General features: G+C 35.1%; 1 protein-coding gene across 1 annotated transcript in view; it reads right to left on the bottom strand.

The window, feature by feature from the left end:
- Positions 1-13,302: 13,302 nt before the first annotated feature.
- LOC123827236 (T-cell receptor-associated transmembrane adapter 1) overlaps positions 13,303-27,795 on the bottom strand; it is a 33,486-nt gene continuing 18,993 nt past the window's right edge. The window contains exons 3-6 of the mRNA XM_045851688.1: positions 25,175-25,211; positions 20,604-20,668; positions 18,472-18,560; positions 13,303-13,929 (exon numbers count right to left, since the gene is read on the bottom strand). Of these exons, the coding sequence (XP_045707644.1) occupies positions 13,672-13,929; positions 18,472-18,560; positions 20,604-20,668; positions 25,175-25,211 (449 nt within the window). The 3' untranslated portion in view covers positions 13,303-13,671. The remainder of the gene's footprint in view (positions 13,930-18,471; positions 18,561-20,603; positions 20,669-25,174; positions 25,212-27,795) is intronic.

The raw sequence follows: 27,795 nt of genomic DNA, 5'->3' as shown, positions 1-27,795 counted from the left end.
CAGCGGCCTCACTGTGCGTTTTTTGATTCATCATAAGGCAAATGCTTGCTAACCATGGTAAACTCTTGTGACTACTTTCAAACATTTAATATGCATTTTCTTTTGGAACCTTTGCCTTCATTAGGATGATGAGGAGGATTTCATTTAAAACAGGATATTTTTTTAGACATTCTGTATGTGTGTGTATTTTAAATTTTTATTATTATTAATATTATTGTTGTTGTTATTATTATTTTCTAGGGAGTGTTTAGGAGTGAAGAGTGGTGTATGGTGTGTGTAACAGAGGAAAGTGTATCTAATAAATGGGTCTTTTTACATCAAAGGGGATTTCTGAAATTTTGACTTGGTGAAGTGTTTTTCAGTATTTCAGATTCTTACCCTGTTATGCCTATTTTGGTTCTTGGGCAGTCATGGCGAAGGAAGCCAGTCTTTTAGTTTCAGAGTTATGTTGTGTGTGGATAATTATAGAGCATTCCATACCTTTAGGATAGATGCTACCACAAGCATAGATTTACTGTCTAGTTTCACTTTGTATCCAGAATTTAGTTTGTCCTTTAGGATTCTGCATGAATCCATATTAGCTGATTTCTGAAGATGGAATCCATATTGGCTGATTTCTATGAGTGGCCCTTTTTGGTTGATAAAGGAAAGCATTTTCTATAGGGAAAAAATAGTTTATGGCATTTAGTATCCACAGGCCCGGAACACAAGCTCCCCTCTTGACAGCCAGACCTGCCTGGGTAAGTGAGGGGTCAGTGCTGGAGTTCAGGACCTAGTGAAGAGTTGGATTTTTCTTTTGGTGTCTCAGTATATTTTATAACCAATAATCCACTCTCCATTCATACACTGAAACAATTTAAATGGTGATTCCCACTTCTTTACTCCCTGTGAAGTGACCAGAGACACCTTTTTCTTTAAAATCAGGCTCACAATCCCTTTCCTTTTTTGGTTACATTCCCTTCCCATCCCTCTTTCATTTCCTTTGCTGCATCTTCCTATCTTCTACTCACAGGATAGAGGGTTGTAGGGTTGGAGTCAGGAACTCACAGATTTGAAACCAATTTTTCAAATCGTTTGTCATGTGGCCTTGGGCATGGTACATACTTCTAGGAGGCTTCACTTTTAGATGTGTGAAGTGGGGTGATGTTAATTGAAGCTCCTCCCAAAGCTGCTGAGAAAGACATGGTCAAAACTAGCATGAACCTACATGACCTGCCTCTTCATCTCTAGAAAAAAAAATCCCTACATCTAGTATCGTACTTGGAGGGATGAAGGACACTCAATAAATGTTAACACTGAGGGTTCAACTTGAGATAACACGGGCCAAATGCTGGGTCTTTTTCTGGACACCTACTGTTAGGATAAATAGATTTTTATTTGCCTGAGGGTAAGACTTAATGCATAAGCACTTGAAATATAAATCAAATCCATGGGAGATATTTGAGTTGTAAAGTCGAATAGACTCAGCTAACGATGTAATTAATGGTGACTTGAGAGGAGTGTGGCTTTCAAGGAAGAGAATGTGAGGTGGAGTGGACTCCAGATTTCTACACATAGACCCATCCTGACTGGGCTGACCAGTGTGGGCTTCAGGAGGAACTGGCTTTGCAGCTCTGGGGACCCCAGGATGGAAGGAGAATTGGAGTTCTGGGCTACCTAAGGCAGGAGACCTGTGCTGGAACATGGCTCTGTGTAAGGCCATATGGGTGTTCATGAGCTATACAGAGAAAAATGCACATGTAGATTTAGGCCAAGGGTGGTGGTGTGATCAAACCCAGCTTACCATGAGCATGGACACGACCCTGGTGTGCTGCTCTCCTGAGGCTTCTGGATAAAGAAGGCTGTGCCTGCTGAGTAAACATCACGGGCTCTGTTGAGGGAGAGACCCTGTAGAAGGCAGCTGCCTAAGCAGAAGTGTTTAAGAAGTAAACAGAAAAAAATGTTGAAGCCTGTTGCTTTGCTTGGAAGGCGCAGATCTGTCGGTGCATTGTACAACATTGACTTTGGTTCTCCATCTGAGATTATTTTGGGTTTTCTAGTTTCTGCCTTGACAACAACTAGATCTGTACAGCTTAGATGAATTAGTTGACCCCTCTGAGCCTAACATTTATTTTTAAATGCTTACCCCTCTGTTACCAGATCGACAAAGATGAAAGTAAATACATTAGTCAATATTGGCAGTTAATATTTTTCAAATAATGGGACTAAATCTATCAAGAATTGCTATTCTCTCATACCCAATGTTTCATTGCCTTCGGGGCATTTCATCTGCAGGCCTACTCTAGACCCTGTGCCAGCTTGCCCTGCTCCCTGCCCCACTGCCCTCTGTTAGGGGGTTCTACCAGGCAGTGATCAGAGGGGAGGATGCCTGGTCCCCGGAACAGTAAACAAAGTGCAAAATAATATGTACATGGTGGGGAAATGCCCTGACATCATAGGGAGCTGCAGCCAAGTGATTTGTTTGGCATTTTCATGCTTTAAATTACTTCCTCCCCATGGAATTCCCTAAGACCCTGTACTCTGGATTTTGTGTTTAAGAACAGAATGAAAACCCCCTGCCTTCCCTTTCTGATTTACTAGTTAATGTAACATGGGAGCTCTTGTGTTTCCCTTTCAACTACCATGGATGCAGTGTCCAGGCTCTGTTCAGAGCAAGACTCACAGCAACTTCCATTTTTTAAGGCCAAAAAAAAAAAAAAAGCTTCCATGATAGCAGTAAAACACAAGCAAATTTCCAGGATGACCAGGAGTGAGCCTGCAATTGAGAATGGACAGCAGTTAAAAAACGCACTCAAAAAGGCTGCTACGGAATCAGTGGCATTTCTTAGAGCCATCATGCAGCAGGAGGATGTCCTAAGCCTAAAAGTGTCATCTTCATTTTTTTGTCCATATTAACATAGTTTGTTAATATAAATATATTCAAGAATGTATTTGATTTTTTCACTTTATTGCAATCGACTTTCACAAGGATGTCAACACTGATAAACAAACAAAGAAAAAAATGAAGTACCTGGGGGGACTTTGTCCTCAGCTGGTGTTTGGGGTGTGTTTACATGTGTGCATGTATATATATATTTATGTGCCAAATAACCCCAGTTCATCATTAAAAGAGAAAAATTTTTTGGTCTGGTGAGATTGATCACTTTAAGCAAAGTCACGAACATGAAATAAAATGAGCTATATCATGAAGCAATCTTGCTAACCTCACCCCCAAAACTACTCACTGTCTTCCAAGGTTTAGTTCTTATTCAGGGCATGTGTCTCATGTAGGTTAAAAATCAATGCAGAGGGCTGCTTTACTCAGTGCATATGAATTCTATTTTATTTTAGATATATTATTTAAGTCCACTAGCACATCAATCATTGATTGCCTTATGCCAAATTCTAGTTGCCTTGCATTTTTAAAGGGCCCTATTATACCATTGGGTGAGACACAGCTTCAATGCAAATCTCATAATCGTGCCGTGTCATAACAGCAAGGCATTTTCCCATTAGTTAGAGCCTGTAGAAGGAGCAGTGCTGCACAGTGATTCCTGCAGGTTTGTCCATCTGCACTCTCCCTCTCTTTTCCCTTATTCAAACTCCTCCTGAACTGCACCCATCTTTTCCACCAAAATAAGTTCAACAACTCACAGTAGTGCCACCAAAACACACAGGAACAGACACTTCAAAGCAAAAGTCTACCCGAACACAGTGCCCCCAGATCCATGGTTTTATTCAGAACCTGTCTCCTATTAGAATTCCCAAGAGACACTAGCCATCTCATTCCCAGGACGTGCATTGAGAGATGTGGCATCTAGCCAGAAAGTCTTTATGCCAAAATTTACAATAAAACATGTCATGTAGAATTCATCATACTGACATTGAGGCCTGGGCTAATAACCAGGGAGGAATCAGGAGAGAAAATTCAGAAAGAACCGTTCAATAGAAAAGGTTAGAATCTCTTATTTGGAATCTTATGAAAATTGCATATGTATACAAATATATATACTAGTAAAAATATTTGTTACATAATTCTAAAATTATAGCCCAGTATCTTTATGCTAAAACTTTTAATTCACATGTGATTAAAAATGAGACTATAAGAATAGCACCTATTCTTAGCACCAAAGCTATAATAATATAGCTTTGCTGCCTTTAATTTTTAAACTTAGAGGGATAAGGTATGACTTCTCTATCTACAATAATCAGCTGTCTTAAGATGGGAAGTGTATAAACACACATACATTTCAAAAATCAAAATTACTTTTTTAACTAAAAATAGTCTTGCAGGCAACTTACAGTTATTCCTAGGATTGGTAGTGACTGGTTGATAATGTCATTTACTGTGCCTGAATTTATTATTATTATAGTTAGGCTGTAAAAAATGATAAAATTTAATTTGAATTAAGTATTTTAAAGTAAGTAAGTAAATAATTACTGTCAAATTATTATCCATGTTCTAAGAGGCAAAGCTTGTTCTCAGGTGACCCTGAGGTGAAGCACATGGGGTGGGTGGACCCTTCATTATAATGTATTTTCACTCCTTTCTATAACATGAAGCCTGTAGAAAGCATTTCAGTACATGTTTCTCTTGAAGGATTTGTGGCACACAGACTATATAACAGCTTAAGCAAGAGAGAGGAAGACTGAGACTTCAGAGCAGGCACGTGGGTTGGTCCTCAGCATCTCTCTCGTCCCCAGGCATGTATTTATAACATGGCTTTGAGTCTTTGCAATTACAAATTGTTTCAGTAAAATCAAAACTGGAACTGGCTATAAAAGACATTCTTTAAACTACTATTTAGTGAGTACTTTCTTTGTGTCAGGCATCATGGTTACTAAGAATTTCACTATTGAATTCAGTTGAGACAATTACATAAAGCCAAAGAGTCTAGACCACAAAGCTGAAAATTTTAAAAATTTCAAGTTCCATTCCCAAATCTGCCAGTAAATAAGGTACTTATAATATTTCTCAACCACACCTTACCTTGAGAAACTTCTCTATAAAAATAAGAAGATAATTTATGTGAAATTACCTGAAAGGGATTGATAGGATTCTGAGATAATATTTACCAGACTCTCTGAATTCCAAAAGACATGTTAAAATATGACAACACGTAATCAAGAACATTTAGCATGAACACAGGTTTTCCAATATTGTCAGACAGAGAGGCTGTGCTCTCTGATAAAGTCCTCAAAAAGACAAACAGCACAGCTGATTCTCAGAGACCTTAAATGTGATAGTAAAAGGAAAGCTAAAGGAAACCCTTTCATGATACATTACTTGTCCTTTCATTGTATTTTTCTTCTTATGGAGCAATTGATTGATAGTACAGATAGTCCTAAATATTGTTTTATAACTGGATTTATAATGCAAACATCTTAAATTCATTGATTTAAAATCTTGCTACTAATAGCCAAAAGATTATTAAGAAGTGTTTCAGAACCCAGGTGTAGGACTCAGAGCACCCAAACTCAGGGACATCAGGGCCTCCTGTGCTGAAGTATGTAGGAGGACTCAAACTGGGTTTTGGCTTGGGATTTCATTAGAAGTCATGAATAGTTTTGTTATCTTTTTATATTCTAAAAAACCTTCAATGCAATTTATTTTATTTTATTTTGTTTTTTTTACAGTTTACTCTTTAATTTAATCTTTATTGTATTTTTTCATTACCATTTAGTCCCCTTATACCCCTCCCCCTAGCAATCACCACACCATTGTCCATGAGTCCTTTTTCCTTTTTGCCCAATCCCTCCCCCTCCCACTAGCTATCATCTGCTTTCCATTTATAACTCTGTCTCTCTTTTGCTTGTTAGTTCAGTTTGTACAGTAGATTCCACATATGAGTGAAATCGTGGTATTTGTCTTTATCTGACTGGCTTATTTCACTTACCATAATGTTCTCCAGTTCCATCCATACTGTTGCAAAGGGTAAAATTTTCCTCTTTTTTACGGTTGAGTAGTATTCTATTGTGTAAATGTTCCATAGCTGTTTTATCTATTCATCTATTGATGGACACTTGGGTTGCTTCCATATCTTGTAATGGTAATTAACACTGCAATGAACATAGGGGTGCTTATATTCTTTCAAATTAGTGTTTTGAATTCCTTCAGATATATTCCCAGAAGTGGGATTGCTAGGCCAAAAGGCAGATCCACTTTTAATTTTCTTGAGCTATCTCTATACTGCCTTCTACAGTGGCTTTACCAGTCTGGGTTCCCACCAACAGTGCAAAAGGGTTTCCCTTTTTCCACATCCTTGCTAGCACTTGTTTGTTGATTTATTGATGACAGTCACTCTGACAGGTGTGAGATGTTATCTCATTGTGGTTTTCATTTGCATTTCTCTGATGATTAGTGGATCTTGAGCATCTTTTTATATGCCCACTAGCCATCTATATGCTCTCTTCAGAGAAGTGTCTATTCAGGTCCTTTGCTCATTTTTTAATTGGGTTGTTTGGTTTGTGTGTGTGTGTTGTATTTTGTAAGTACTTTATAAATTTTGGATACTAATTGTTTAGCAGATGTATCAGTGAATATGTTTTTCCATTCTGTGGGTTGTCTTTTTATTTTGTTGATGATTTTCATTGCTGTGCAAAAATTTTTAGTTTGATGTAGTCCCATTTTTTAATTTTTTCTTTTGTTTTTCTTGCCGGGGGAGATATATACAATAAAAAATCTCTACAAACAATGTCCAAGATTTTGTTGTCTATGTTTTCTTCTAGGACTTTTATAATTTGGGGTCTAACATTTAAATCTTTGATCCATTTAGAATTCATTCTTGTGTAAAGAGGTAATTTAGTTTCATTTTTGTGGATGTATCTGTCCAATTTTCCCAACACCATTTATTCAATAAACTGTCTTTAGCCCATTTTATGTGTTTGCTTCTTCTGTCAAATATTAATTGACTACAAAGTTGTGGGTTTATTTCTGGGCTCTCTATTCTATTCCATTAATCTATGTCTTTTTTATGCAAGTAACACGCTGTTTTGATTACTATGGCCTTATAATATAGTTTGCTATTAGCTAGCATGATTCCTCCAGTTTTGTTCTTCTTTCTCAGAATCTCTGTTGCTATGTTGGGCCTTTTGTGGTTTCATATAAGTTTTTGAAATATTTGTTCTAGTTCTGTGGAAGATGTCATTGGAATCTTGATAGGAATTGCATTGAATTTTTTATTGCTTTGGGTAGTATGAACATTTTGATTATGTTAATTCTTCCTATTCATGAACACGGTATGTGCTTCCACTCTTGTATCTTCTTCAATTTTTTCACGTTATAATTTTCTAAGTAAAAGTATTTTACATCCTTGGTTAAGTTTATTCCTAGGTATTTTATTCTTTTTGAAGCAATTGTGAATGAGATTGTTTTCTTAATTTCCCTTTCTGTTAGTTCATTACTGGCATATAAGAATGCAACTGATTTCTGGATGTAAATTTTGTATCCTGCTACTTTGCTGAATTCATTTATCAGTTCTAGTGGTTTCTTGGTAGAATCTTTGGGATTCTCAATGTACTGTATCATGTCATCTTAAATAAAGACAGTCTTCTTCTTTTCCAATTTGAATGAGTTTATTTCTTCTTCTTGTCTGATTGCTATGTTTAGGACTTCCAGTACTATGTTGAATAAGAGGTGAAAGCAGACATACCTGTCTTGTTTCTGATCTTATGGGGAACACTTGTAGTTTTTGCTTGTTGAGTATGATGCTGGCAGTGGGTTTGTCATATATGGCCTTTATTATGTTTAGGTGTGTTCCCTCTTTTTCCATTTTTCTGAGAGTTTTTGTCATAAATGGGTGCTGGATTTTAACAAAAGCTTTCACTGCACCTATTGATTTGATCATGTGCTTTTTATCCTTCATTTTGTTTATGTGGTGAATCACATTTATTGATTTGAGAAATTTGTACCAACATTGCATTCCTAGAATGAATCCCACCTGATCAGGGTGTATGGTCTTTTTGATGCATTTCTATATTCTGTTTGCTAATATTTTGTTAAGGACTTTAGCATCTATGTTCATCAGAGATATTGGCCTATAATTTTCTTTCTTTGTAGTGGCTTTGTATGGTTTTGGAATTAGGATAATGCTGACCTTGTAAAATGAGTTTGGAAGACTTCCCTCTTCTTGGATTTTCTAAAATAGTTTGAGAAGGAGAGATGTTAGTTCTTGGACTGTTTGGTAAAATTCACTTGTAAAGCCATCCGGTCCAGGGCTTTTGTTTCTTGGGAGTTTTTTGATTATTGCTTCAATTTCACTAGGTGTAATCTATCTATTCAGATTCTCTGATTATTCCTGATTTAGCTTTTGAAGATTGTGTGTTTCTAGGAATTTATCAGTTTCATCCAGTTTGTCGCCATATAGTTGTTCATAATATTTTCTTACAATACTTTGTATTTCTCTGGTGTCAGTTCTTATTTTACTTCATTCTTGTCTCATTTTATTTTTTAGTGTACTTTACCTTTTTTTTCTTGATGAATCCAGTTACATATTTGCCAGTCTGTTTATCTTTTCAGAGAACCAGCTCTTGGATTCATTGTTCTTTTTTATTGTTTTTTTTTTTACTCTGTTTCATTTATTTCTGCTCTGATCTGTATTACTTCTTTCCTTCTACTCATTTTGTGCCTTGTTTGTTGTTCTTTTTCAATTTCCTTTAAGTGTAAAGTTACATTGTTTATTTCAGCTTTTCCTTGTTTTTGTTTTTTTCGATATAGGTCTGTAATGATGTAAATTTCCTTCTTAGGATTGCTTTCCTAGTTTACCACAGATTTCGGATTTTTGTATCCTCTTTCATTTGTTTCAAGGTATCTTTTGATTTCTTCCTTGATCTTATTGTTGATCCATTCATTGTTTAATAGCATGTTATTTAGCTTCCATGTCTCTGTGTGTTTTTCAATATTCTTCCTGTGATTGATTTTGAGTTTCATAGCATTGTGGTCAGAGAAGATGCCTGATATGATTTCAATATTCTTAAATTTATAGAGACTTGTTTTGTATCCTAGCATATAGTTTAGCCTAGAAAGCTTTCCATATGCATTTGAAAAGTATGTATATTCTGCTCCTTTGTGCTGAAATGTTCTTAAGATATCAGTTAAATCCATTTGATCTAGTGAGTCATTTAAGGCCTGGGTCTCCTGGTTGATTATCTTCCTGGAAGATCTATTCATTGAAGTCAATGGGGTGTTAAAAAGCCCGACTATGACTGTATTTCTATCAGTCGCTTCCTTTATGTCCATTGAGATTAGCTTTACATATTTAGGTGCTCCTATGTTTGGTGCATAAATGTTTACTAGGGTTATATCCTCTTATTGGATTGTTCCCTTTATAATTACGTAGTGTTCTTTGTCTCTTAGTATAGCCTTGGTTTTAAAGTCTATTTCAACAGATATAAGTACTATTACCTTGGTACTGATTCAATGCTCTGCTTCATCTAACCTGCTTATTCCTTCCAGTATATTATTTCAGATATTATATTCTTTATTTCTGACTGATCCTTTTTTATGGTTTCTATGTCTTTTTTCATGTTGTTGAGTAATCTTATAATTATTACCCTAAACTTTCTATCTGATAAATTGATTGCCCCCATTTCATCTAGTTCTGAAGAATTCTCTTGTTCTTTCATCTTTCACCTGTTTTTTGTGTCTTCCCATTTTGGCTGCTTCTTTGTATTTTCCACCTTAGTTGTTAAACTAATTGGCTGTTAAGCTGATTAGCTGTTAAACTGATCAGGCTGTGATTAGCAGCATAATTTAAGCTTCACAGGGTGGGGCAGATGGAGCAGACTAACTCCTGTGGGCAGTGCTAATGCTTCCTCTAAGGCAGCAGCCACTTGGAGAGCAGGGCTCTGCCTCAGAAAGATAACTTCTGCAGCATGCGGAATGACTCAGCACAGGGATCCTGGTGGCGGCTCCTTCAGTTCTTTTCCCAGAGCTACCAACTCCAGACTCTCCTCAAGCATATCTAATCCATTCTGCCCTCCCTCTCCTGGAGCCCAGGGTAAGTGGCTACAGACAAAATTTTGTGCTTTGGCCCTTTAATAGGCTCTCTGAATCTCCAGCCATCTCTCTCTGGCAAAGAGAAACCCAGCTGCTTTTCACAGCTAGATATTATCTGGGTTCCATTCTGGCTCTGGTCCGTAGGCTGGGGGGCCCAAGTTGGGGTACAGACCCCACAGTCCAGAATCAATAGGGACCCCCTTGGCATCTGAAATATCCTTCTGGAACTTCAGCTGCTGATTGTGGACACCCGGCCAGCCCTCTCGCACCTCCTCTGTCTCCCCTACCATTCCTGTTCTGATGAAGTGACTTTTTTGTCTTGGTTGTTCAGGATGGTTTTTCTGTAATTTAGTTGTAATTCTAGATTAATCCTGGAAGGAGGTTAGTGTAGCTTCCACTTACTTCTTGGCCATCTTGGAAAATTCGAACAATAGTTTTAAAAAGGGAAATTTATGAAACTAAATTATTTTAGACAAGAAAAGTCTCATATTAATGACCTCAGCTCCTAGCTTAAGAAGCTAAAAAAATTTAAAAAAGAAAAACAGTAAACAGAAGAAAAATGTGATGTTGATCAGAGGACAATTCAATGAAGCAAAATATAAAAGCAATAGACAAATCATGTGAACAATAACTGGTTCTTTGAGGAAATCAATACAATTGATAAAACTGAATAGATCAGGTTTTATCAAACATAGAAGTAAATTGCTAGTATCAGAGAGTTGAAGTCACTACAGATTCTACAGATATTTAAAGGATAAAATGAAAATATTTTGAACAACTTTATACCAATTTATACCTTTATAAATTGATCAACTTAAGTGAGAGAGACAAATTCTTTGAAAGTCACAAAGTACTAAAGTTTACTCTAAAGGAAATAGATAACTTGAATAGCCTTATATCTATTATAGATATTAAATTTGTAGTTAAAAACCTTCCTAATTATCACTCACTAGATATACTTAATGCATAAAACTTAAACTATTATTGAGTGGAATTTAAATGACATAAACCAGAAGCAAAAAGTTTAAGTATCTTTGGAGGCTGGGTAAATAATGTAAGTGAATGATGTAAAATAGTTATAGGAAAAAATAACTGCCAAAAATACAATCAAACTTTATTTTCACTGAACCATGGTATATATGGAAATGTAAATTAATATAAACATATGACAGCAAGGATTTTGTTTTAATTTGAAAGTAAAACTTAAAGTCAATAAGTAATTATTAATTAATTATTAATTCTATTTCTTGTGGTGTTTTTCGTTTTTCCCTGGAATCAGAAACATGATTCCTTTTCTTCTGCCCTTAAATATTATTATATTTTGTATTTCCTATGACATAGTTGTGGACAACTTCAAATATTTTACTTTAAATTATTAGCATTTAATTTTATACAGATTCATAATAAAAATAATTATTGACCAAAGTAGGCATTTCCAAATGTGGATAGAATTCTTACACAGCATTCCCTTCCTTCCTCACTTTACATGGGTGACTCCTTTTCATTCCTCAGTTCTCAAAGTTAAATTTTCCTCTTCAGAGGTGCCTTTTTCCCTTTATTATTTCTCATCTATTTTCTTAATAGTATTTTTACTACTAGTAGTTACACTTTTTTTGTTAACCTGATACTCATCTATTTTACTAGCCTATAAGTTCCATGGGGCAAGGTCTCTATCTGTATCCCTCATCATTGTATACCAGTATCTAACTTCATGCCTAAGTTACAGTGAGAGCTCAGTAAAGAACCGAAGAAAGAATGGATAAAATCCACTAAGCTCTGGCCAGAGGGCAGGACTGAGGGCCCAATTATCTTGTTCAGTGATGATTTGAGACCCAATTAAACCCCTATTCCAAATGGAGAAAGATAACAGAAAAAAATTAAATAACTTTTTGGAGGGATATTTGGGAGCATTTATCAGAATTTAAGTTGGACATATACTTTGACCAAACTGTTGACCTTTCAGTAATGTATTCTATAGAGATTCACAATATGCACACCTTTCAAAGCAGCAATTCCTTTCCTATGCAAGAAGTCAGACAACCAAACATGTGGAGATGCATTCTTATTACAATGTCATTTGTAAAAGCAAAAAACAGAAGTTGGAAATTAGCTAAATGTACTTCAAAATTATTTAAATAAATTCTGATATATTCATCAATGAGATGCTATGCAAGCATTAAAATTAAAATATATAACTGTATTAAGCTATAGTTAAAAATCAGTGAAAATAAATTTACTATATATATTTTAATTATTTTATTGTTGTTCAATTATAGTTGTCTATTTTACAATATATTATTAAGTGAAATAACATGTATATAGTAATCACTCCCCTTTTTGTTTAAAAAAATAATTGATAAATTCACATGGGTATGCTCAGAAAAATATTTAGAAGGATATTTAGGATGTTGATCATAGTGATTATTCTGGCTAGTGGAGTTCCTAAATTTTTTAAGGTAATTGTTTATTGCTACAAGAAACATGCACTAATTTTATAATAATTTTTAAAACTAATAAATATATTTCTATTTGGAAAAAAATACTTCTTAAGAAGATTACCCCACTTCTCTTAGAATATACTTGAATGTCTCCCATGCCTTTCAATCAGAAATTTCTTTTACCTTATGACCCACTGTTCCACTTCTGGGAATGTACCTGAAGAAACCCCAAATGCCGATTCAATAGAGTAATACATCCCTATGTCCATTGCAACATTATTTACAATAGTCAAGATTTTGAAGCAGCCCTAGTGCCCATCAGCAGATGAGAAAATAAAAAAGATGTAATACATTTACACAGTGAAATACCACTGAGCTGTAAAAACAGAAGGAAATCTTACCTTTTGTGACAACATGGATGGGCCTGGAGAGTATTATGCTAAGTTAAATAAGCTAGTCAGAGAAAGACAAATAGTATATGATTTCACTCATATGTGGAATCTAATGAACAAAATATAAACAGACTCATAGAGACAGAAAACAGACTGAGAGCTGTTTGAGGGTTAGGGGTTTGGGGGCAAGGTAAAAAAAGTGAAGGGATTAAAACAACCCTCATAGACACAGACAACAGTATGGTGTTCACCAGAGGGAAAGGTTGGTAGGGGGAGGTAGAAGAGGGTAAAGAGGGGTTAAATGCAGATGAAAGGAGACTTGACTTGGTGTGATGAATCCAATACGATATACAGATGATGCATTATAGAATTGTACACCTGAAACCTATATACTTTTATTAACTAATGTCACCCCAATAAATTCAATAAAAACTAAAAAGTAAAAAATATTCTTCCAATTTTAGGGTGTTTCACCTTGATTAGAAAAGTGAAATTGTTTTTAAAAATTGACTTTTATTCCTCTTTCAATATGTTCCAGAACACACTTAATGCTTGAAATATTTTTTAAAATTTCACTAAGTATTATTGGTGAAGTTACAATGTCAGCAAGCTCAATTTACAAACTTGATTTTATTTTATGTTTTACTATTAGACATTTTTAAAGTGAATGCAAATAACTAATTCAAATAACTAATTTTCATGACATTACATTCAGTGTCCAAGAACGTAAGCCCTGGAGAGCAGGTATGCCACCACCCCACCAACAAATGATCAGATTGTCACTCTGTCAAATCATACTGTGTCATATGTAGAGATTTTGTTTTTCCTTACAATTTTCTTCAATGAGAGCCAAATCATAGTCCAGCTAGTTTATAGGTTCTCTGTTTGCACGAATCAATCCAAACAGTCTAACAGGGTCATCATGAATGTTTTCCTCTACTTCCTGGCTGTCGGGTGGGAAACTGTCCACCAGGCTGGTCTTAGAAGGGCTGGTGTTTGTTCCGTGTAGCAGCTCATCTTCATTCTTCTCTGACAAACAAGTATTTTTTTTCTTGGGCTTTCTGCGCTTCCCCTCACAGTTGTGATTCAGTTGGGCGTAAAACATCTGTGCTTCATCAATTGCCTAAAAAGAAAGGCATATTAGTTTTTCATTGTTGGTCCATTCTTGCACTTTGATGACTTCTGGGAAAGGCAAGAAGCTTGTTTTCTGAATTTCAGCTACCTGGTTATGAGAGATTTGTCAGAATGATGATAAAAAGTAATAGTCAACTCAAGATTCTTTAGTGAAAAACAGTGCTTACATAAACTTTTTGTGTAGTTTTATATCTTTCTTATACTTAAAATATATATGTACATTTAGATGGACTCTTACCTGCCTCTCTTCTGCCTTTACCTTAGGGAGCACTTGCCCTATGTTGCTCTTACCACGTAACTTAATAATTGGTCATTTAATGGCATCCACAAAAGTCCCCAGTTATTCTACATTTTTGAGATTCAGAAATATAAAAATAACAGTGTTGATTTATATGACTAGTATAACAGTATTTATTTATATGATAATAAATATTATTTTGGGTTGGCCTTGGAGATATTTATTTACATCTAAGAGGGGTTGGTAGTTCTCTCTGGTCTAGAGCTGGGTCAGCACTAGAACAGGGAGAACTAAAGACTAGGGGAACTTGGGGAAGCAATAGGCTGAAAAGCAAGACCTTGAATTTGGGAAATCTGAGGATTGAATTCTGGCTCTGTAATGTGCTAATCATGGCATCTTGGGCTGTTTTAAAGAACTATTCTGAGCCTCAATTTTCTTACTTATAAAATGAAAGTACCTAAATTACAGTGTTCTGAGTAAAGAAAGATAATATATATGGAAGCTATAACCATTGTCCAAAGGTAAAGTGTGGGATTATATTTGTAAGAACTTACAGGCTAAAACTTTAGGACAGCTATTGAGTAAACCAAAAATTTCTGTATTAAAGATTTACTTTCATCATTAGGCCAAATTATATCAATTTGTGAGGGCAGGGGTAAAGAAGCAACATTGGATTAATTAAACCTCTAAAAAATGTATTTTCTACTAGGCAGAAAAGATGGTCCTACTTACAACTTCTCTGGTAATTTTGTCTAACTTTTTATTCCTAAAATAATCATTTCTGAAAAATTGCAATAGCTGCCTAACAGGCATCTTTGCTCTAGTCTCTTCCCTCTGCCAGTTAGCTTGTATATTATATTCAAATTATCTTCCTAAGGCACAACTTTCATATTTTTACCATCCTGTCTCCAAAATTTTAGCCCATATACTAAAGTTTGACTTTTATATCCTGACATTCAAGGTTTTCCATACTTGATACTACTCCTGCTGCATGAACTCTGTGTTTCAGGCAAACGGAACAATTCAATTGCTCCCCTGTACATTTAGCTCCTTTGTCTTTGCCCAGACAGAAAGAGAAGGGGATGTCACTGATGTCCAGAAATAACCAGAAGGCACTCAGTATTATGAAGGAATAGATATCTGTTGTGTCTGTCCAGCACTTTGTTGTATTCTTTTTTTTTAAAATAAATTCTTCATTTTCCTTTGGGAAAATCCTCTCCCTTACCTGGTCCTAGATTAAAGTACTCTACCCCAGGGCCAGCACAGGACTAAGCATATGATGTGGGCTAGAACCAGTCACACCATCCATCCCCCTGGCAACAGGAGTTGGCCCAAGAATAGATGACATGTGATTTCAGGAGAACCAATTATATGGCATGTTTGGGATTGATGTACAGGTGCAAGAATAGAACATGTGTTGTTTCCTAGAGCTGAGAGGAAGAAAACCTGGGACTTGCAGTGGCTTATGCAACCTCAGTGGAAGAGTCTGGTAATAGAAGAGAATGAAGTCAGTAACAGAGGGAAGCAGGGAGAGAAGAGAAACAAAGAGAGCCCTTGTAGCCAGTCGTCTCAAAAACAAAACACACCCTTACAGCTTGCTGTCATGTGACCAGAGATGTTCTTCTTATGCTAAAGTGGTTTGAATTAAGTTTCTGCACTTATAGCTTAAAGCATTCCAATAATGTATGTCTGATCAACAACGGGACAACTTTATCAAGTGCCGTAGAGTTCAAAAACTGTGACCCAGGGAAAGAACCAAAAATTGTATCTGGCACAGTCACTGAGATTTCCCAAGTGTTACTTCAGTTGAGTGTATGGGTGGAAAATATAGAGCTAGGGGTAAAAGAATGGATATCCATGGAAAGAAATGAAAATAATAGAGGAAAGTAAAATCAGTTTAGTAGTTAGAGAGATAAACAAGTTGAAGTCAAGTTTTATTTTGTTTTTAAATATTGGTGTGCATATTGGTAAGTAAATACACAAATAGTTTGTTTAAAAAAATTGATTTGAGAGAGAGAGAGAAAAAATGATGTGAGAGAGAAACATCGATGGATTTCCTCCTGTATGCCCCCAACCAAGGATCAAGCATTCTAACCTACGTCTGTGCCCTTACCGGGAATCAAACCTGCAACCCTTTGGTGTACAGAATGACACTCCAACCAACTGAGCCACCCAGCCAGGGCAAAGTGGTTTTAAAAAGTGAAAAATGGAGACAAATAATTTAATGTTTAAGATCTTGACAGAAATAGGAGAAATGGTCAAGAGCATAAGGAGTAGTACTGGCTTTGGAAAGGAGAGAGGGTGCTTCTCACATAGGAGGAAAAGGAGAGATTGAGGAGAGATTTTGACATGAAGATAAGAGAAGCAGAGCAAGCTCACACTTGTGTCCCTCAAATATTTTAGGATATGAGAATTCTTGAGGACTCATTTTATTATTAGGTTTGCTGATAAACTCTGCCTAGTTAAAAGAAGATTGAAATACTGAAATTACAAGTTCTGAACTGTATACATTATTTTCGAAGGGCAAGAAACTTATTTCCATTTTTCCAACAAACACTTCATCCATCAAGTTTTATGCATAATATTGCAGATTACTTATGCTTTTGTAATGGACTATAGTAACAAAGTAAGCATTATAGTAGCAAACTGGGCAGTGTTTTAAAGATAATGATCGTTCCAATAAAATGGAATCAAGCAAATATAAAGAAATTACTCTAATTTGTGAAACTAAATTTGTGAGAAGGGTGTAACAGAATAAAAATGAATCTCCTTAGAGTATCTTTAATTTTATAATTTATAAAATAGAAGGCATTTAAGGACATTTTAAGGCTTTGAACAATTTCCACTTTAGTAAAAACCTGATGCAACTCAAATAAAGCTGGCCTGTTTAATACATATGTATTAAAAGTAACTTCTATTCCAAATTCTCAGTTTTTTTACAGCTAAGGTGCTATGAATCTCTCTACATTTTAGATGGTGTGGTTATATTTTAACCCTATTTTAGAGGTTTTCCTTTTGTTTTCATGGATTTAGCTGGTCATATTATAACATGTTTTTTTCATACCTTTTATCTAAAATGACATTTTACAATTAATTGGACATAGATGACAGATTTGCCCATTATACAGCAACTTTACATTTGCTTAAACCTCACCACATCTTGCTTTCTTAATAAAAATTTCAAGAATTTTGATTGTGTAGGGAATTTGTAGAGAGGAAAATAGAAAAATTCTACATTATTGAGAAGTTTCAAAATGTGAGCCATTTCAGGAAGTGGAATATTTTTCTGTTAGACAAGGCTAAATTTAGATTCTGTCCCCCCACCTAGGACCTGAATGCTCTGGGGCAAGTTTTTCATCCTTTTCAAGACTGTTGAATGGGAATAATAATGCTGCCTCCCTCACAGAAATCTGAGAAGATAATGCATATAAGGACATAATACAAGGCCTGACGCATAACAACTGCGTTGGAAATACTGGCCCCATGGCTCTTTCTAGACAGCCCCAAGAGTGTTGGGGCTGTCTAGAAAGAATTAATAAGAACTATTTTAACTAAATGTACACTGCAGCAACAGGTAGGCTAAGAATTATGAACGGTTTTTGATGAAGTCAGTCTAAGAAGGTTGAGCTGATTGTGGTAGAAAAAGAAGAAGCCATTCATGTCTTCTAAGGTTTTTATACATTTTTGTTTAAACTATTGCCTTGCCTATTGCCACTTACTGTGTGTCAATCTCTTGTTGCAAGACCAAAGACATAGGACTTGTCTGAAAATTTATACTCATTCACCTTGTAAAACCGAAGTATGATCTTTTATATCCAACTAACTTGCCTTTTAACTAAAGTTTTCTCTCTCTCTCTCTCTCTCTCTCTCTTTATCTCTCTCCCTCCCCCTCCCTCCCCCCTTCCCCCTTCCCCATAAATTACTAACATCTCGGTCTTTGAGCATTATACATGTGTCAACTTTTATATTTATCTCTGTGGCACAATTTTTTCAATCTGAAAGTAAAAAAGCTTAATTGATTACTTAAAAAGAAAATCAGCTTTTCCATTTAAATCTATTGCTTTTGTAATTGCACACAATTTTGACTCTTTGAATGTGGGTCTGAGTAGTGTTTACTTGTCTTTGAGTTTCCCTTTGGAGCTCAGGTCCCAGAACTGGATGCATTCAGACTGCAACATTTCTAACAGTTGCTTTAGTTGTACATCAGAATGCATTGCTTTTCTGCTCTTAAAACCTGAAGCTGTGCTGTGCTCTATACTAAACATGACCTCTGATACAAAAAACAGAACTCACCTGTGCAGGTGGGGTGGCTTCTTGCAGTTCATTCACAGATCTCTCTGGTCGGGCTTTCATTTGTTCATAGCAGTTTTCATCCGTTGGTTCTTAGGAGTTGAAAAGATTGTGATTCACAATGGAAAAACAGAATATGCTGGCACAAGCAAAACTACATGACCCAAACAATGTTTAGCTATAAATGTAAAACCCACAAGAATCATTTAACTTGTCTTTTTTCATGACGATACAAAGAGGTAAGAAAGCACTAACTGTTCTCTGGGGGTCAGATGAGATGGTGAAGTTTTTTGTCTCACAGTGTTAACAAGTCAAAAGGAAGTCACTTGGATAAGGACTAGATCCCAGTCATTTGTAGGCCAGGACAATCTCAAACTACCATTTAGATGTTATAGAGATCCCATGAGTTAAATTTTTGCCTGTGTTCTTTTCTCTTTAAGTATGATCGCAAGTGACGCAAGGTGGCATAATGCAGTGTACCTGCACTGATGATTACAATTTGGTAATGTTATTCCATGAGTTTTACTGAAGCGTTCTGAACCTTAAATCCTATTATTGAAAAACAGGGTTTAGATTATAATTTTTATTCCATAAATCAGTGACAGGGCACATTAGACAGTCTGTTCTGAAGCTCTCTAATGCTGACTCTAAGGACTTGGAGATCTTGTGCAATGTCCACCAGCCAGCAGACGGGCACTTGTTTCAGCCAGTGACGATACTTTTATTGAATCATTCATGCCTTTCTTATCCCAGAGTCATCTATTTTAAAGGGAAAGGAAAGAGAGTGACTGGTAGGATGGCCAGTCACCTGGCAGAAATGTGGACTGCCCCAATTTGATCCCATTTAAAAAAGTTATATTTACTATAAAAGAAGATATCTCATCATTATTTAACCTTTTCTGAAAGCAACATGAAAGAAAGAGTCCACAGCATAAATGTTTCTTGAAGCATAGTCCATGGAATACATGCATTAGAATCAGCTGGGAGGTTTGTTAAATAGCAGATTCCTAGGCCTATCCTGCCTGCTAAATCAGAACCTGTTGGAGTGACCTGTGTGCTCACTTAGCTGTGGAGATAATTATAGGTATGGTGGGCTTCAAGCCACCAGAATACATAGGAAATGAAGTCCTCAAAATTATATAGGTGAGCACCATGATTCTGCAAGGTGAAACAGGAGGGAACATTCATTTTACTAGTTCATTCCTGAAAAGCAGTTCCTGATTCTTCAAAGTGCAGGGATTAGAGGGTACTTGACAATGGAAGAAAGACTACAATTATATAAATTCTAGAATCCCATAAAACTCTCACATCCTAACTCTAGGAGAATTCCACATTGTTTTGGTATATAGAGTCTGATCAATTTAGTCCATTCCTGGAAATCTGTGTTGGAGACAGAGATCCATAGGAGCTCGGCCCCAGTTCTCCTGCTGGGAATTAAGTGAAGTGTGCGCAAGGCAAGGGCAGGCTTAAACGCTGGCATCACCCTCCCGGCTTCTCTCATCAGAGCTCTGGGATCAGATCACAGTTGTCTGTTTTGAGGAATTTGTGGTGTTTTCTTTTTGGGTGGTTGGGATGTTTTAAGTAATAACATGTTGGGAATTGATGAGTACCTATCACCTATGAACAAACATATATCACCCACTCAGTAATGATTTAGGTCTCTCCCCACTTGCTGTCGAAATAGCCCTAGGTTCTGTACTTACAGAGAATGAGTTAAAATAAGGAAAACCAGAAGATGTATTCATTACTTCAGATATTTCATTGTAGATTTGCTTTTGTATATTGTGCATAAAGCACTGTTTCTCTGGGTGGGTTATTTTCTGTTCTAGAAATAGTATTTCAGAGAATTCTGCATGTGTCAAAATTTATGTAACAGAGCCTTCCTGCGTTCTCATTTCTGCTAGAGTCAAGTGGAGGGCATGTGGGAACAGGGCATTAATTTACACCTAATGTTGCGATGCATTTATAATGTGTGATTTTGGATATGTTAAACATATTCAAATGTATGGTTATCATTGGAGTATTTAAATATGATTGTGACAAAAACTAAGCTACCTCAAATTCTTTGTGGAATTGAGTAGGAGGGGGATGTATTAATTTATAGGTAAGTTAATTTCTGAATAAATGAAACTTACCTGGGACCACCACATTATCTAAGTTACCATATATTGGTGTATCTTCAATATAATACTCATCTTCCCTATAATAAGGAAAAAGAAATTATTAGAATCCACTTTACACATAGTTCTTAACTAATTTCTCAGTTAAATTCCATATTGAGTAAACTTGTTCTTGTGCGGCCTTGGCCAACTAAGGTAGATACATTTATACGTGATTGAGTGAATCCAAGTGTGAAAGCATGCCTGCATCCATGTGTGTATAAATTTGAAGAGTTATTTTTTGGAACTTCTTTCCTGAAATAATGATAGCAAGTACTTACTTAGTACTTAACTGCTTGTCAGATGCTACTTGAAGTGAATTTTATATATTCATTTACTCAATTCTTAAAACAATCTGACCAAATAAGCACTATAGCACCCCTATTTTAAAGGCAGGGAATCTGAGGCACAGAGAGGGCATTTATTTTCTGAAGGTCATAAGGGTAGTAAAGGGCAGAACTGGGATTAGAACCTAGGTTACCTGTGCTTGTAACGATATATTGTGCTGTCTGTTTACTTGCCCAGACTTTCACTCTGAACAATCCCCTAAAACTATGTTTACTAAGTAAATATTAATTGACAGGGATGTTTAAAAAATAAAAGGCCAAGGAAATATTGGCAGATGCAATAAAGTGATTGATTGCCTATTATACCCAGATGTTGTGCTGTGTTACATACATTATATCAAAGATCCAGCAAAATTCTACCAAAATCTTATTATCACTCCCCACTTTTCATATGAGAAGTCTGAGATTCAGATAGATTAACGTATTTTGCCCAACCTTATGTTATCAGCAATAACTACCAATTACTAAAGCTTTTCTTTATGTCCATACTCATTCAACCCTCAGATGTATTTTGTTATCCCCACTGTGCATAAAAGGAATCTGCAGTTCCCAGAGGTAAATTCTCCAAAGACACACAGACAGTAGCTGGCAGTGCTAGGATTGTGATGCAAGTCTGGTCTTAAAGCCCTGAATCTTATTTGCTCTTGATGTTTGATTAAGTTTCCTTACTGCCTCCTCTCAGTAATCCTATAAGGGTTTCAGCAGCCATCCCAGCATTGTCACATGACCCTGGTGACCAGCTTTCACAACAGCAGTCTGGGAACAGAGACCCATCAGGCTGTGAGAGGGACGTTTTATAACATTGCTTTGACTTTGATATTATACATCACCAAGAGAGCTGGAGGAAATTGCAACAAAAGGAAAAAGAACTCTTATCTCAAGGCTTAACACCTATATTACTAGTGGTGCTTCTAAAAGGAGACAGTAGATGTAAATAGCAAGTAGATGTCCTTAAAAAATTACAGATCAAATGATACCTGGATAAAATGGTTTGAAAAGTCCAGATGCTGGCATGTATTTTGCTTATCTTATAACAAAAGAACTCATACATAACCCTTCTTTCTATCCATACTTCAACATAGCTTAATATTGGTATGCAGAAGGGACCCTGCTCATGGTTTTCCTCTGGCTATGCAGAGAATATAATAGCAAAAGGTAAAGAATTTTTAATAAGACAATCCATCTATTTTCCTAGCCCACACAGATAGCAGATACAATCTGCAAATGATAAATCATGTTTAAAAAATGAACATCATTTCATTTGTTATGAATGAAAATAAGATGTGATTTATAATGCAGTGCCCTGTGTCTATAGGCAGGTCTCAAATGATTAATCATCTCAAATAAAATATTATTCAGAAGCAGTTATCTAACTAACAAATTTATATACATATATAAGTTTGTTATATATTTGTTATATATATTAATATATATATTAGGTAATATATATGTTACCTAACTAATTTTATATATATATTCAATAATTTTATATATATATTCAACAAATTTATGTGTGTGTGTGTGTGTGTGTGTGTATATTCAACAATGCCAAATAGCTTCAGCCTATTGTAAATATTTAATAAACTTCAAGCACAAATATTTGGCAATGTTTTTACATGGAAGATTAATTACTATTAAAAATATATTCATAAATAAGCTTAGGTCCCAGGGGCCAGTGCACTTCTGAGTTTGGGGCTAGATCAGATTCTCTATTGCTCAGAAAAATGTCTAAAATAGTCCTCTAACCAATAAGCACATTTTATGACTCTCCACAATTTAAAATAATATTGTCTTTTACTAAGGTCCATATTTTCTACTTTTACATATATTTTCTCTAGTTTATATTTTAAAGTTGTTATTTATATTTTACTATTCTTTTATTGTGAAGTCCTTTTTAGAAAAATGTCTTAATACTTTATTATCTAAGTAGATTAAATAATTAAATTCAATTTTTAAAAAGCCATTACTTCTGCCTGGGTGACTTTGGGCATAAATTCTCTGAGTTACGTTTCTTATTCATAAATCAAGGATGTTAAACTATTTAACTCCTATTGTTCTTTTCAGTTCCCGAATTGTATTATATAAATGTAACATTCTAATATCCAAATAAAAATGAAAGATATTTCTACAAAACTAAATAAAGGCATTTTAAAGTACTAGAAAGTTGTCATAGTGCAGAAAGAGCAAGCTGAGGGTCTATTAGAAGTTGGTTTGTGTGTTAACATGATTTGCTTAATAGATATTTCTGTGAATCAGCAAATATATGTTTGGGCTCCACAAGCATATAAATGTTATTTAAAGCCATGGCTACTTTTGGCTCTCAAAGCACATAATCAGAAATAAACAAGTTGTGAAATATATATATATATATAAAAATATGTGAATTAACATCCCAACCACTTTTTATAGATAAAATCTGTGTTGTATAATCAATTTTTGCCTACATGGAGATTCATTACAATAGATTTATTATTAAACCCTTGAGGGAATCTGCATCTTTCCATCTCTACTGTTCAGTGAAGTTCTTATTTGTTGAATTAATTATATTAAATGTTATAAAAGAACCAACCTCTTTTCTGTATTTGCCCTACAGCTAAGAGACTGTTTGCTTTGAGATGGGTATTTTATCAGTTTTCCCTTTTGATTCTTACCATCTTCATCCCCAAACTACCAATCCAGTCTTTAGCAAAATGATCATGAGACTTTCTATCACTTTGAATCTTTTTTTTAAAGATTTTATTTATTTATTTTAGAGAGATGGGGAAAGGAGGGAGAAAGAGAGGGAGTGAAACATCAGTGTGTGGTTGCCTCTAGCACACCCCATACCATACTGGGGATATGGCCTGCAACCCAGGCATGTGCCCTGACTGGGGATCAAACCAGTGATGCTTTGGTTCACAGGCCTGCACTCAGTCCACTAGGCTACACCAGCCAGAGCCTCACTTTGCATCTTAATTGCCCTTCAAATGGCAAGTATCAAATCAGTCATCAGATTAATTTATACATAATTACGCAGGATTTTCTTTGTTACAAAGTCAGCAAATTACTCTTGATTTGAGCGAATGACTTGAAAATTATGTTACAGAATCCAAGGTGAAGAGCACTCATAAAAACAAGTTGAATGTGTGTATGTGTGTGTGACTGCCTGCAGCCCAGATCTGGGATGTGCCAGAGACATGCCCACATGCAGAAGAAAAAAACAACAGACCTTTCAGAGACGTATAATCTTTTCCTACTGACTGACAACAACAAAAAAAGAAAATTAAATAAATTAATCTACATCATAAATTTCAAAAAATAAATCTTATCCTACTGACTGAGAAAGCTCTGTGTTTTCGAAAGACCTTTAAGTCTATCAGTCTACCATTTCAGGAGGATCTTGAAGAGTCCTTAGTGCAATTCTCTGTATTTAGATCATTTTATCCAAAAGAGAAATCTCCATTCTAATGAAACATTTGGGTCAGAATATACTGCCTAAGAAAATGAAACTCATTACTGTGATTCACACCATAAACCTTTTGTTAAAAAAGAAGAAGAAGAAGAAGCATCACACTATACAATTTCTCTGTAACTAGATAAGTATTAAAGAGAATAAGTTATACCTATAACTGCATATTATTTTAGAGTTGATTTACCACATTTCTAGTGGTTGACATTATCCTTAGAAACAACATACCACAAAGCTTCCTAATCAATGAATGCATGTAAACATATCTTAAATTTTATTAGGTATTGCTAGATTTCTTTTCATCCTCCATTCTTAAGGGCCACATAATTATATATATATATATTTATTTATTTATTTATTTATAAAATATATATAATTCATATATAAATATATATAATGCATATATAATATATATAATGCATATCTATATGAATGCATTGTTTAATATAATTTGAATCATAATCTAGGATATTTTCTCTTGAAATTGACGATAATTCTAGAGATAGTAGGCTGGAGTACCACTCTGTTCTTCACCCAGCTCTCTCACTTACTCAGAAGGAATAAGTAACTAGGGCAGAAAATAATGGCTATAGTTTTTAATTTTCACATGGGAGTAAAAGTAATTAAATTCACTTTTCATTTAATTTTTAACCCAAATACAATATCCCTGAGCCAAACCTATCAACAACATAGCATTTGTTACTTTCTCTTATTAATTGGGAATCACAAAATGTAACTCATTTTCTATATACCTGGGAATGTAGTCTTCAGAGTACCTGTATATTTTACCTGAAAGATATTAAAAATAGACAAATTAAAAGAAGTTTTGACATATATTTGTTAAATCTCCTAGAAAGGGTTGTGAGGGGAACTTAGACTCAATGTCAGTTAACATCTTTAATCAAACCATTTGGTCACCACTATTTGAACTAGAGATAATGATTGTCTCTAATTTGGGCCAATCATAGCCCATGTAGTCTCTTGGCAATGTGGGAGTGAAACACAGGGCAGCATAAGGAAGGAAATAATAAATATTAGAGCAGAATTAAATGAAACAGAGAACAAAAATACTATACAAAAATTAATACAACGAAGAGCTGGCTTTTTGAAAAGATTAAAAACTGACAAATCCCTGGTTAGAATCACTAAAGAAAAAAGAGAAAATATTCATATAAACAAAATCAGAAATGAAAAATGAGAAGTTACCACAGATATTACAGATAATACAAAGGATCATGCTAAAATACTATGAAAGACTATACACCAATAAATTTAAAAGCCCAGAAGAAATGGAGACGTTCCCAGAAGTATAACCTTCCTAGAATGAATCATGAAGAACTGGAAAATCTAAATAGACCACTCAACAATGAGGAAATTGAAACAACCATTAAAAACCTCCCCAAAAGTAAAAGTCCAGGACCAGATGGCTTCACTAGCAAATTCTACCAAACATTCAAAGAAGATTTGATACCCAACCTTCTTGAACCCTTCCAAAAATTTGAAGAAAAGGCAATACTTCCTAACACATTTTATTAGGCCAACATAACCCTGATACCAAAACCTGGCAAGGATGACACACACATACACACTCACATAGACTACAGACCAATATCTCTTGTTAATATAGCAAAAATCCTAAACAAAATACTAGCAAATCAAATACAACAATACATTAAAAAAATAAAATAATACATCATGACCAACTGAGGTTCATTCCAGGAGCACAAGGAGGGTTCAGCAAGCATAAATCAATCAGTGTAACACACCACATTAAAACAAAGGTTAAAATCATATGACCTTATCATTTGAAGGTGCAGAAAAAACATTTGATAAGATAAAACATTAATTTATGATTAAAACACTCAATAAAATGGGTATAGAAAAAATACCTCAACATAATAAAGCCCATATATGATAAACCCTCAGCTAATATATTCAATGTCAAAAAACTGGAAGCTTTTTCTCTAAAAACATACAAGAATGTCCACTCTTACTGCTCTTATTTAACACACTTCTGGAAGTCCTGGCCAGACCAGTCAGGCAAGAGAAAGAAATAAGAGGCATCCCAATTATGATGAAGAAGCAAAAGTGTAACTTTTTTGCAGATGACACATTCCTAAAGACCCCACCAAAAATCTATTTGTTTATTGTTACTAGAAACAATAAACAAATAGAGTCAAGTTTCGCAATACCAAATCAGTGAACAAAAATACACTCCTTTCCTACATACTAACAGTTAAACTTCAGAAAAAGAAATGAAAAAAAAAACAATTTCTTTTGTAATTGTTCTATCTAAAAGAATAGAATATGTAGGAATAAACTTGAAACTAATATGACCTTATTAACTACTGTCACCTCAATAGATTTAATGTTTGAAAAAACAGCAAAACAGCTTTTAAAAGAAACAGTCTGGGGCACTGCAGTGACAAGACTGATGAGAGAGTGGATGCAGGGCTGTAAAACTGTGAGCAAATCGCGTGCCAATTCAAAGAAGGTAACCCAGGTGGTGGCTCAAAGGCAAATGAAAGGAAATATTTTTACTTTAAATTAATATATGTATTCAAAATGGAAAAAAAATAGCTTCCAGACATTTGTAAGTGAAAGACAATAGATTTATAAGGAATTATTGAGGGACATTAAGGCAAATTCAGAGTACAGCATTAATAAGACCAATATTATGAAGAAGTGTCTTATATGTTCATCAATAAATTTTCTTTGATGTTGAAGTGGATGGATGTATATAATATTATATTTATTTTATTTTGATTAGATATTATTTAACCTGGCATTAAAATAAAGCCAAAATTTTGCAGAAGTTACTTTTATAAAAGCAAAGCCCAGTATTATCGAAGTCTCTGACAATGACTCAGACACAATAAGGACCAAACAGAGGTCTTTCAGCCTTAACATGTGGAAAACTCTGCATGCTGGTAAGGAACTAGCACAGACATTTCCAAATAATTGAATGAATCATCAAACAACTACAAAGATTGTTTTTAGGTAGATTTATGTGCAACAAAATTAAGTTTGTCTCCAGAGGGGTCATTAATTGTTAGAGAAGCATTAGTGGAACAACTTCAAAATCATCACGTCGGAGGATGCAAGGGGCATGTCACATGTCAACGTGTTTGGAATAATTCTGTGAAGGACCAAATGCGGGAAGTTTTTGCAAAACATACACACAGAGCAGCTATGGGACCAAAAATGATGAATATAATCCACTGGGGGTATATCTAAAATCTTTTTCTGCCAGCCAACAGGAAATGCCCTATGCAGCAAGAGCTGCATAATAAAAATGCAGTTGCTTTCAACTACCTTCAGATTAGTCCTGTGAGTATGAAAGCACATTGACATAGGGAGAAGCAGAGAGATG

This window comes from Phyllostomus hastatus, unplaced genomic scaffold (assembly GCF_019186645.2).
Source record: "Phyllostomus hastatus isolate PE091 unplaced genomic scaffold, TTU_PhHast_1.1 phas_contig_86, whole genome shotgun sequence".
NCBI lineage: Eukaryota > Metazoa > Chordata > Mammalia > Chiroptera > Phyllostomidae > Phyllostomus > Phyllostomus hastatus.
This window is presented reverse-complemented; position numbering and strand designations above follow the sequence as displayed.